General features: G+C 44.9%; 1 protein-coding gene across 3 annotated transcripts in view; it reads left to right on the top strand.

The window, feature by feature from the left end:
• BRD3 (bromodomain containing 3) overlaps positions 1 to 12,817 on the top strand; it is a 42,550-nt gene that overhangs the window by 17,756 nt on the left and 11,977 nt on the right. For all 3 annotated transcript variants that reach the window (XM_056351458.1, XM_056351459.1, XM_056351460.1), the window contains 5 exons: positions 184 to 500; positions 2,591 to 2,728; positions 3,710 to 3,857; positions 5,413 to 5,627; positions 7,318 to 7,689. In XM_056351458.1, coding sequence (XP_056207433.1) covers positions 300 to 500; positions 2,591 to 2,728; positions 3,710 to 3,857; positions 5,413 to 5,627; positions 7,318 to 7,689 — 1,074 coding nt within the window. In that variant the 5' untranslated portion in view covers positions 184 to 299. The remainder of the gene's footprint in view (positions 1 to 183; positions 501 to 2,590; positions 2,729 to 3,709; positions 3,858 to 5,412; positions 5,628 to 7,317; positions 7,690 to 12,817) is intronic.

Raw genomic sequence — 12,817 nt, 5'->3', positions numbered from 1 at the left:
GTTCCACTGTCTCATGGGTCTTGAACTGTGCACATCATCAAGATGAAGTGTGTTCCAGGGAATGAAGCAGATGGGGTAAAGAGCCTGAGTTCAAACGCTGTCAACAGCAGAAGTGTCTTAATGTGCCTACTTCAACTAAGTATCTGTATTTACACACTGTCCTCTTCCTCTCATTTGATTTAGGTTGTATGGTTGGACCCTGGAAATGGGATGTCAGTCCCATTCAGGGAGCATAAAGGAAGAAAGAAAATACCCCAGTTGCTGCCGCTGTGACAGCGAGTGAGAGCAAGAGCAGGAAAATGTCGACAGTCACATCAGCAATCCAGGCTCCTCAGGGCCCTGTGAATCCACCGCCTCCAGAGGTCACTAATCCTAATAAGCCTGGCCGGAAGACCAACCAATTGCAATATATGCAAAATGTTGTGGTAAAGACCTTGTGGAAGCATCAGTTTGCTTGGCCTTTCTACCAACCTGTTGATGCAATTAAATTGAATTTGCCAGTACGTATCTATCATCTGCTTGGTATTCTATTCTTAGAAAGCTTTGTGTTGGTGAGACTGGTTTTCTGATCGCTGGATCAGAATGGCTAGGTTCTTTTGGGAATTTCCTTGAATGCCTTTAGACTTGCTGAATGGGATGACATTGTTCAGAGCTGGAGAGGAGAAAACGGGTTCAGTTCTTCGTGAGGGAAGAGCAAGTAGGCAAGCTGTCTTAGAGCAACTGAAGTGTAGTGCTTCATTTGTAGCTTACCTCTGTTTACTTTTATGTGTCTTCACCCTTTGTCCCACCTCCGTCCAATTTGAGAGTCTTGAAGCCCACGCTCTTCTGAGCATTTGGCATTGGGCTCAATGTAACTTGTGTTTTCGGTAGACTTCCCTGGAGCCACCGACTTCAGCGTTGAGGAAGTGTGTTGCTTTTGGCTGGAGAAGCTAATTACCAAGGATACTTTGTAGCCAGATCTTTTCAAATGCTGTACTGGAAGCAGAAAGAACAGAACAGTTACATTTACCCATCTGCCTCCTGTGCCTGATGTTACGTATGTACAGACGCACTCACACACACACCCCCTGTCTCTGTCAGACCACGTAGTACAAGATACAGCCCAGTTACTCATAAATGACCCAAGTTTATTAAGCTGCTTTCTTCCAGGAAACAAAGCAACGCATTCTTCACTTCTTCAAAGGTGTCCTGTTAAGTGTGACAACTCAGCAGTGGAGGCATACCTGTACCCCTCTGCTCCACTGAAATACAGATACTGCCCTGCTGTCTGCTCCACTGGGCAGCCCATTGCACAGTAACTGGCTGCTTGAGCAAGAGGGTTGCATGGTTCTGGGATTTAAGGTCAGGAGAGCTCCAGTTACTGCTGATTATAATATAATTTTATGGACTGGATCAGAAGTCTTTTGAACTCTCTGATGTTGATGGGTGCTATTTAACAGTGCTAGCTGAAAGAGTAAAACACTTAATGTCTCTATAATATTTCTCTAGGTCTGTGCTCCTTTATGTCATCTTTTGTGGATTTAGTTTGTCAGTGAGGCATTTTTAAGTGGTTTTAGGGCAGGTTACCAGATAATTTAAAGGCGGAGTCAGTTGGAAGAATAGTTGTTTTTCACGTGTGGCCTAAATCTGCACAAGCCCAGTAGCCAGCAGGATTGCTTTTTCTGGGCTAGTATGACTTGCCTGGAAATACTGGTGCCTCAGATCGTGCTTGAGAGATTTGGGCTCAGAGTGTGACTAGTGGCCGTATGTGGCTTTGTGTGCATGTGCAGCAAGAGGGCTTGCTGATCTTCTCCAGAATGAGAAAATTACAGTGTATATCCTTGCATGCCTAGAGCGTCTCCAGGCTAATCACAGCCTCTACGGATGCTTGAGACCACCTCAGGGAGAAACTGGGTTAACACGTGGAAGCCTTTTGAGGCCTGAAATGCCCTTAAAAGAGAGACTGAAACTTTTAGCATAGTCTTAGCGAGCACTGGCACTGATAACATTCTGTAAGTGCCAGAGGCAGCCTTTTTAAAAGGGAGAGAAAAATGCTGTTTCCCAGATTGCAGCTGGTCCACCATTAAGCTGCACACCCTGCCAAAACTAGTGCTGAGCTCTCCTGTCCTGACTTCTGGTCCCATGAGTGCATCACTGCAGCGTTAGTCTAGCTGACAAGTTTGGTACCCTTCTATTCTGCAGCACACTCCAGCACAAAGCCTGCTTTCCTCCTTACGTTACTCGTAGTGCCTTCCCAGTCCAGCTGTCCTTATAAAAAGCAAGTGATGTCCAAGTAGCCGTTTGTATGTGTGGGGATTTTTGTTTTTGTTTTGTTGTGGGGTTTTTTTTTGGGGGGGGGGGGCGGGGCTGGGGAAGATTGGTGGTTGTGGAAGGAGTTCTTGTGCTTTTAGTCTAGTTCGTAATAGTGGTAGACTAAAAGGCTAAAAAATTAGAAAATAAATGGAAGTAAAAGCGGTATTTACAGTTTCCACAGAAACTTGGGGTGTGGTTTTTTGGGAGGGGGAATGAGGAGAAAGCTGGGACTAAGAGGGAGATGTGAACAACACTCCACATATCAGGAGATGTAACACCTTTCCTGTTTCTCCAACAGGATTATCACAAAATTATAAAAAACCCCATGGACATGGGGACGATCAAGAAGCGCCTGGAACATAACTATTACTGGAGTGCCAGTGAATGTATGCAGGATTTCAACACCATGTTTACAAATTGTTACATTTATAACAAGGTAAAGAGCCCAGACAAGCCTTAACTGGGGCACTGCCTAGGAAAGACCCTCCTACAACTGTTTCAGCGCAGGTTTTGAACAGGACCAGCTCAGCTGTGCTCCGGGCCCTCCTTGCAAGGATTTGAAATGCCACTAATTGCAACCATGTTACTTGAAATACACAAAGCTGTCTTTGTGCTGTGTCTTTCTTCCCCCAGACTAGTTAAAATGGCAAATGCGCCTTTTAATTATAGGTAGATTTCTGTTCTGGGGTTATGTAGCAAGTTTTTACTCCTTTTATTTTCAGTTAGGAATTCTTTAAGATGAGCTACAGTTTATGCAGTGCTTTGCAGTTGTTCTGTGGTGTATTAGTGCTATGTGTTAACACTAGCTGTCTAGCAGTAAATACTATCTTTTAGCAGCAGAGAGCAGTTCGGGAAGTGTAACTGCTCTCTGCTAATGTCTCGTCCATACTTGCACACCTTTAGATTGCTTGTTATTATTTTGGGTTTGGCTTGTTTGATGTTGGGTTGTTAAAAGCCTCTATTCTTTGTATTGTGTTTTCTACAGTGGTTTGTCATCATTGACCCATACTGGAGAACAAACTGAAATAAACAAAATAATTAGTTTGGGCCGCAGAGTATGTGTTTACACTCTTCTCTTGGACCTGCTGGCAAGCAGGGAAGGACAGCTCATCTGTTCCAGTTTGCTGCTTCCACACTGTTGCACAGGATGCTAGTTACCAGGCTCCTACTGGAAGTCCTGGTAACTCTCTGGATGCAGCATGTTTAGATGCTGTATTTATTGCATGCTAGGCCAGAACAGAAGAGCAGGAGGGTAGCATGCAAGGAAGGAGGAGAGCTAGTCTGTCTGTTTTCGGAGCTTGGGTACCATCACTTATTTGAAGGGTAGTGTCATTGGGGATTTCAGAGTCTGATTTTGAACCTCTCTGCTTCTAGTGTGTGGATGATACAGCATGGGCTTGTATTCTTCTTTTTGCAGCCCACAGATGACATTGTCCTCATGGCCCAAGCCCTGGAGAAGATATTTCTGCAGAAGGTTGCCCAGATGCCTCAGGAGGAAGTCGAATTATTACCCCCAGTTCCTAAAGGCAAAGGTCGCAAGCCGTCAGCAGGCATGCAGAGTGCAGGTATTAACCCAGTCCAGTGACATTAAGTGTTATGAGGCCATTGCTGAGGTCTGACCCACCTTCCAAGCTGCCTGGCTTCGCAAATGGTGAAAAGGCTAGGAAGGGAGCGTGTAGCCTAATGGTTAAAGCAGTGCAAGATGTCGAGATGATGTTCACCCAGTGTTCCAGGGCTTGTCTGTCTTAAGGGCACTCTGCATGTGTCATACAAACATCTTGCCATCTGTGACTTGCCCATCCATGTAGCACTTCAGTGTGGGAGGGCAATACTGTTCCTTCCTGTATGCAAAGAAGAAACCAAGGCAAGAAGAGGCAAGGTAGTTAGACATGCCAGGCTCCTGCAAGTGACAGACCATGGCCTAGAATGCCTTTATTAGACCTGAGTTTATACAGCTCACGCAAGGTCCTGGCAGAAGTCTGACACAGCAAAGACTTGGACCCAAATCTAGCCAATCCCCTAAACCCCATAAAAAGTTTTTCTTTTGCACACACGGTTGCAACATCATAGAATCAAATTTGATCAACAGAAAGGATTTATTAAGCCATTGCAAAAGGCTGTGTTGACTGTTGCCTATCAGTAGAAACTAAATTTAGCTTAGCGTACCTAGAGTTGATTTTAAATGGATTTAGGACTAAAACGTCTGTAAGCACTATAAAATAGTTCATAAAGGAACTTGTGTGGGCTGAATGAAACTGTTGCAAATTTTTTTTCTTTAAACAAGGTCCGATTGTTGCTCTGGGAAACCCAACTGTTCCCCTTTGTTTTCCCACATCTCAGGTGCCAAATGGAGCTACAACTTCATCCAAGCTCAGAAATTTGTGATGATGTGTCTTTTCAGCATCCTTTGATAAAAACTTTTATAAAAACATAGAGAAGTATTGCTACTTCAGTTATTAGTTACTAATTTCGCCCCTTAACTTTACATTAGCAGGCAGTTCTTCAACAGTTGCAGGTCTAGCATAAGAAACCTCTGCCTGGCTATCATGAGACCTAGGCTCTACTCAGAGCAGTTTCTTTCATCGTGTAATGTGGCAAATCTCAAGTGCTTCGGACTCTTGGGTATTTAACTGGCAGTAGGGGAGTGGTTGTTACCATTTGCCATGCATAGTAAAAACACTCCCAGATTGAGGTCTGTGCAGGACAGCAGCTGTCCAAAAGAGCAATCTCTGTTTCCTCAACGTGAGCTACTGCCCTTTTGCTGAGCGCAGGGTAGCACTGAGAGCCTGTGACGGGTGAAGGCTCTCCCAGAGCAAAACACACCCCATGTGCAAAGCTTGAAGTATTTCACTTGCATGTGGCTGGTCTAAGGCTCATGGTACAAAGACTTAGGTCAGTGATTTCTTTTTTTTCTTTTTTTTTTTGTTGACCCCTGGGTAACAGCACCAAGCAAATCACACTGTGTCCTTTGTGGTGTTCCTGTAGCTCTGGACTGGGAGCCTTTTGCAAAGCCTGTGATTGCACAGTCCAGCGGCACCAGTTTCACTTTGTTCCCAGTGTCTTGTCGGCACTTGTAACCATCAGTACATTGCAGTGCGTTTTCACTTTGTCGTTTGAAAGGAGCGCAGCAAGCAGTGGCCGTGTCTTCCGTCTCCCCGCCGGCCCCGTTCCAGAACGTCCCTCCAGCCGTGTCTCAGACGCCCGTCATTGCTGCCACCCCTGTGCCAACCATCACTGCTAATGTCCCGCCTGTCACTGCCCCTCCTGCCGCTGCTCCCCCTCCGCCTGCTGCTCCGATAATGCCTGTGGTGCCTCCTACACCACCGGTAGTCAAGGTAAATGGAGAACATGACCCTTTCCTCTTCAGAAGGCAACATTGCTAAGCAGTGCTTTATTTTCATCCCCTCACTGCTGGTTACGTGCATTCCTTCTCTTCGCATTTGACTCCATGCCTCTCTGGCCATCGTTTTCCCTTTAAGGTGTGCTCAGACAAGTGCTTGCTGTTGAGTTTGAGAGGATTGAGAGAAGTTTTGCCAGTTTTACCACACCCTAGCTGAGGTGATGTCAACTGTAATTGCTCCAACTCAGTTACAAGCTCTCATCTGACCATAGCCTTAGTCAGTGCTGATGCTCCATGACCAGAAGGCTGTTGGAAGTTTCCCCCATTTTGCACCATATAGCCCAAAGCATTTCTTCCCTCTGTGACTGAGCCCCTGATTTTACTGGGGCTATTCCTTTAAGGTTTGCAGATTCCAGCACTAGGAATGTTCCTTTCTGCCATAAACCGGTTCAAGACAAGCCTGTCACTCCAGTTGGAGGAGACTGATGTTGCCTGCAGGTTTTGGGTGCATTAGTTCTGTCTTTACTGAGTAATCTTCTGGGAGTTGTCATGATGTTTAGCTATTTGCTATGTTAATTTAATGTATAAATGAAGACGTTGCTCTAAATAATTGGAGTTTTCCTAGCAAACTGTGTATTGCTTTAAAAATGATGAAAGCATAGCTCAGAGAAAGCTGGGTTTTTTTCTAAACTGGGGAATTAACTGCAACAGTATCGATGTATTCTAATGTGAGGTTGCATGGACCAGCAAAGCCATAGGACTGTATTGCTTATTTAATCCTATAGTTTGAAAATTACTAGAAAAATTGTGAATTGGATCTTCTTGGAGCTAAGCTGTCCTCCTCATCCTCAGAAGCCTGTCTCTTACTTGAGTTTCTGTCCAAATAACTTGCTTCTGAGAATCAATTTAATTTTGAAACTCAAGGATGAACCCAGAAGTGAGTTTGCCAAATACACACTGCAAAATTAATTCTGCTTGGGATTTACTTAAGATTTCCCTTAGATTTCCCTAAGGAACTTTTTTCTCCCTTTCTATCTCTCTTTCTCCGGAGAAATAAATCCTTCATAGGAGCACAAGAGAGCTGACTGGACAGTCACAGCTTGAATTTATGAGAGAGGGGTTTTATTTGCTTAAGGCAAAATCATTAGATTCTTGCTCTTGTCCATAATAAGCAATCTACCTTAGCACACCCAATAAATACAAGGGAGTGAGGGCTCATGGGTCTTTGGTGATTAATATGCTTTGGTTCAGAACTTATAGCCTGATCCTGCCACTGGGGACTCAGACATGTGGTTAAGTTACTGACACTTACTAAGTCACGATGCATCAGCTGAGCTGCAGTAATCGACTGGGCGCACTCCTTTCCCTTGGCAAACATGAGGTAAGAGTCCTTAGTTTAAATCTCAGTGAAATACATAGAGCTAACACATTTTGCATCGTGTTTGGGGTTGGGTTGGAGACGTGCAAATGGCTGGTTACTGTGGCTCAGATGACATGTAGTAAGTAATACGCTGTGTTGTAGTCACTGAATTGCGTGTTGAAGCCTCTAGTCACAATTCCCATTTATCCCAGTGAAGTAATTGTATTTTCTGTCAGAGGACAGGCAGATCTCAAACATAAGGCTGAACTGTGCTAGCATGAGAGCTGGGCACATACTCATGAAGTCTGTCCATCTGCTGTTTCAGAAAAAGGGAGTGAAGCGGAAAGCGGACACAACCACCCCCACCACCTCCGCGATCACTGCCAGCCGAAGCGAGTCACCCACACCCCTCTCGGACCCCAAGCAGGCCAAAATCATCGCTCGACGGGAGAGTGGTGGCCGGCCCATCAAACCACCAAAGAAAGACCTTGAAGATGGAGAGGTCCCCCAGCATGCAGGGAAGAAGGGCAAACTCTCTGAGCACCTCAAGTACTGTGACAGCATTCTCAAGGAGATGCTCTCAAAGAAGCATGCAGCCTATGCATGGCCCTTTTACAAGCCTGTTGATGCAGAGGCCTTGGAATTACATGACTATCATGATATTATCAAACACCCCATGGATCTCAGTACTGTTAAAGTACGTCCACATTTACCACCTCTTTTGCAGGGTGTCACAGCCCTCTGGCTGCAGAGGACTGGCTCCTTCTGGGGGAGGGGGAAGGGGCAAGGGTGGTAAACGGAACCTGTTTGGATATCATCTGGATATTTTTATATTTGTTTCCTTCCCCCTCTCCTTTTTTTCCCGTAACCTGGGACATCCTTTTTTTCTGCCCTGCAAAGCAGACTGTATGATGGCATCCTCTCTTCTTTGTGGATAGTCCAGCTCTTTAAACTTGTGTCCTTGGGATTGTCTTGCACTCTGAGAAGAAGAGGTGCTGTGTTTCATAGGATTCAATTGATAGTATCCTGTTTCCAGAAGCTACTGCCTGTTTACTTGTTGGCATGGTGTGTGGTCCAGATAGGCTTACGCTGAGCAATTCTAACCAGAACATGATGATCGCCTGGTACTTGGGGAGGGGAAGAAATAATGTGATGCTTACATGTGGTTCATGCTTGCCTTTTCAAGAGCTTAGCTTAGTATGGTGCAGTTCTCAAGGTTTTTCTTCCAGTAGACTGGGTTTTTTTCTGATTCTTCCCCTAAATACCCATGGCACAAATCCATGTTTTTCTAGTCTTCTGTTGGTGAGCCAGCCATGGGTATCAGTGTTGGTGGAGGTGAGACTTTCTTCAATGTGCAGGAAGTTGAGGTATTTCTGCTGACTTTCACTAGCGTGCTAGAAGTGGTTTGCTGCCAGCTGAGCCAATGCCTGGAATTTTCTAAATGTCCAGGTGGCAAAAGGGCAGCTGCATTCATGATTCCTGTCATGCTCTTTGGCAAATCCTACATAGTATCTGGAAGCAGCGTGGTATGTTCTGATGTGCTATGCCATTCAGCCTTGATGCTGCAGGGGTTCTTACTTCAGCTGCAGTATTTTTACGATTTTAGTTGCATTATTTAGTGGTGACAGAGTAGTTGTCATAGTCTGTGCATTGAGGATTAGACAAAGAGTTCCCAGTGTCTTGAGTTTTAATTGCTTTTCTAATGCTATGGTCCTGGGTGAGTTTCCCCACAGCTCTGTGCCATAGTTTTCCCAGTCATAGAATGGGTATAGTAATACCTAACCTACCTCACAGGGCTGTTGTGAGGACAGATATCTGGAAGGCACTGAGTACTAGTTCTTATTATGATTGGATTTTTACAGAAAAGACCCATCTCTGAGCTCACAAAAGCATTGTAAGCAAGCTCTGGTGGAGCTAGGCTTGGAGACCATTCATCTCCTGAGCTTGCAGTGCCCTTGATTTGTTTACAAAAGCCAGTGCAATGTGCAGTATTTTTGACTTTCAATTAAGTTGAGCTGTGTTAAAGGCCTTTAGCAATTTCCTGGCAGGAGAAGAGGGCAAGACAAAGCTGAGCTGCAGGCAAGAAGAGGGAGCCTGAAACACAGCAGTAAAAGCAGGAGAAGAGGCTAGGTTGAACATGGTAGTCTGTGAAGCTGGAGCACTGATACCTGGCTTTACTTTCTGCTGATAGAGGAAGGTCCCAGTGTTTTCTTGGGTAAGTTTCCATTTTCTCTTGCTCTTGAGCATGGATGGGGAAGGAAGAAGCTCCCTCAGTTGTGGTACTGCAGTGCATTCACCATCCTGCTGATATTTCTGCCCGCTAGTAAAGGCCTACTTACTCCTTGTACACTGTGTTAGTTACAGGACTTGCTGTCAAGGCCTTCTCACTTCACTTTGCATTGGAGTTGCTCTTCCTCACTAGCTTAGAGCTCCGTCCATGTGGCTTGGATCATAGGCTAGTGGATAATTTAGGTTGGTCAGGAGTCCTGCCTCCTGCTTAAAGCAGGGTCACTTACACTGATCTGCTGCCTTCCAGGTGTCACCACCTTCTCAGCTGAGCGAGCCTGTCTTTGCTCTTCTGATGCCACTGAGTGGGTTGGGAGTAGGAACAGGTTGCAGATGGGGGTTTCAGTGTTCTTTCAGTCAAATCAGAGGTGCGGTACTTAGGTGACATCAGAAACCTTCAAACATGATGTTCTGTGCATAGTTACATTTTGCCCATGCTTATCATAGGCTACATGTTGAAAATCTGTTCTAAGACTGTAATCTGGCCAGTAGTTTTAAGGAATTTCAAATTATGTCTGGTTCACAGAAATGACTGAGATGGGAGAAAGCATCTCTTGCTCAGTGCAACTGTTCTTTTTGTTATCACATTAGAGTGATGAAGTGCTAGATAGCCTTTTTTTCTACTGGTCTTGTAAACACAAGTTGTTAGATGAACACCTCCTAGATTAACTCATTCAGTTACTGTACTGACATTAGTGGGACTGCTGGTAAACCTAGTCCTTTTAGACCTATTCGCAGCTCAGTCACATTCCCTTGACTTCCTATGCAGTAAGGTTAGAGACAGAGAGAGTAAAATCCTGACTCTCAATGCTAGTATTTCTGTGTGTGGTTAGGTCACTTATTGCAAGAGATTCTTTGTGTATTCTGCGAAATCAAGGTGCAAAGCTGCAATTTGTCGGATTAGTGACTTCTTCACACTTAAATCTCTTCATAGTCCTAACTTCATTCTTTTAAGAAGTGTACAGCTCTGCCCTTTTTCTGCAAGTGCAGGTGATACTTTTCTGTACTTTACTAGTGTAGGGCAGAAAACTGGAGACAAGTTATTGGCAGAACCAGTGGAGTCTTTTGTATGCAAAGACTCTGGATTTGTCCTTCCACATGGTAGTGTTTTTCTTAATAAACTTGTTTGAAGTGCTGTCTGGTATTGTTTTTTTATGGAGTGTTTTATTATCGTTGCTCTTGGCCTGTAGATCATAGTGTGACTTCTCTGAGATGCAGTCTATAATATGTTAACTGCATGGAACAGAAACCTGCTATTTGCAGGGAGTATAATTCTTCAGTGTCAGGGGCTTCTCTGTGGCTCTGAAAGGTTTTACATTTAATTCTGCACAAGTGGCAATGGTTGTGGTAAAGCAGCGCAACTAATGGCCTTCAAACTAATCTTGAAGGAATTATGTGAAAAGTAAAACATAAGTATTGCTGCAGCTATAATAGACTCTTGAATACCTGCTTGCTTGTCACTTTGGCTCTCTGGTTGTATGAGGTTTGATTTTCTTCAGAGAATGTTGTTCATGTCCAGGAGCATTTTCTTTTTTTCAGGCTCTGCACCCAGCAGAGGTATGCTTCAGAAGGACTGGAGATTGTTTTCTCTGTGTGCGTGGTGGAGGAGGCAGGTGGGCTGTCATGACTGTGCCAGTGGCAGGTGAGAGGTGGAGGGGCTGTAGCTGAGCTTGTTGCAGCCAGGAGCAGAGGGCTGTGCTGGAGCTAGTACTGAGAGCGGGAAGAGCTGAAGGGATGGGATCAGTGAGCTCATCTCCACCTCAGTTCTTTGATAGTCATCACAGAGGGGGAAAGAGCAGAACTGCTTGGAACAGAGAGAGGAAGGGATGAATGCATGAAGAGAGAGGGAGGCAGAAGCATGGGTTGCGCTTTAAAAACTTAAGAGGCAGTAGCCCTAATACCTTGTAGTAGGTGAAACGCTTGCTACAAAGCTGTGGCAGCGCTGTGCTTTTGCTGCCCTGTCCATGGGCAGGCAGGACCTGCTTGCAGCATGTTCATGTGCCCTCTCTGATGCTGGGGAGGCAGGATGCTGTGCCTGTGATGGAGCTGGGGGAACCTGGAACACCGTTACTCTCACTCCATCCTCTAGCTGCCAAGTCACGGCAGCAGTGATGTGAATGCCCCTCTGCCGTTGGTTTACTCAGTGGTGGACAAGGAGCAGCCCTTGCTATGCAAGAGGATTTATACAAGCTGTTTACTTTTGGAATAAAGCACTACCTCCAGGGGTCTGACTGCTCACCAGTTAATTTTCTTGCAGTGAATTGCTATAGTTTCAGATCAGCTGAGTTCAGGGTCTTGAATGTGAGGAGACATTATTTAGGGGAATCTTAGATTTCATTACTTGCACCTATTTTAGAGATCAAATGCAGTTTTGCAAGCCAGCTGTTCTTATGAGGCAGTTGGGCCCCCAGAAATCAGCTGGGTCCTCATTAGCTTCTAGACGTGACATTTTCTCTGCTAAAATCACTGGACTTGTGTGGCCCCATCCCTTGTGAGCCTGCCCTGATGCCATGTGCAAGACGTACTTTGAGGATGGCTTGATGTCCAGTTTTAGTTTTGGAGAAGAGACAGTGGAAAAGAGACATGTTAGATCTTCAAACATGATTGTTGCGAGAAGGGAGGGAACCAAGTTTTCTCTGCATCCTCTATGGGCAGGGCAGGGCTTACCATCGAGCAAGAAACACAGATATTAGGAAACAAATTCAGGAACATTAAAGAGTATTAAACAATTGAATTGATTGCTGAGGGGAAAAAAGATTACTGTGGTAGATGCTGCGTGGGGCAGAGAACGGGCTAGCTGGCCTCCTAGCACCTCTGCCAGTCCTGCTTGTCTGACTCCTGATTTGCAATTGTAAATGTAGTAACTTTTTTAAAGCAGCTGGGTATCTCCAAATGAATTTGTAATGGAAGACATTCCAGCCCACCAATTTGAAGTTTCTTTTTTTTTTAAAGTTAATTATTCTTTACAAGGAAACAAAATAAAAATCCACAGATTAAAACTGTTGGGCTAGAAAGCTGTTGGGTTTGGATGAAAATGAAGCCTCAGACGCTGGAATGTGTTTCATAGGCAGAAATCAGTCATTGAGTGTGCCAAACTTATAAGGGCATCAAAAAGGCCTTTCATGCAGTAAGGTGTATTTTATAATAAATGGGCCCTTTTGTTTGAACATATGTTTTTCTTTGGAATTGGCCTGAGATGCTTTTCAAACAAGGCCAGCTCTCCTTCAGACAGGAGAAGCACAAACCTATTTCCCTTTCTGGCTGTGTGTTGTGGCTGAGAGAGGCTGTCTCTGAGCTTATTCACCAAGAGAATAACATCTCCTGACAAAAGTTTGACCGATGCCTGGCTGCAGCATGGCAGGGAGTAAGGCTGCAGGGATGTCACTGCCCTGCATGCAGCACCAAAGCTGCATCGCTGGAGGTGAAATTCTGCCCTATTCAGAATAAAAATGCTTTTAGGAGTCATTGCAGTTATTTCAAGATACTTGCAAGGTCTGCCATGCAGCTGTGAAATACCTGTAGCTTCTATTGATCAAATG

This window comes from Falco biarmicus, chromosome 9 (genome assembly GCF_023638135.1).
Source record: "Falco biarmicus isolate bFalBia1 chromosome 9, bFalBia1.pri, whole genome shotgun sequence".
Classification (NCBI taxonomy): Eukaryota; Metazoa; Chordata; class Aves; order Falconiformes; family Falconidae; genus Falco; species Falco biarmicus.
Note: the sequence above shows the minus strand (reverse complement) of the source record. Positions and strands in the feature narration are given on the sequence as shown.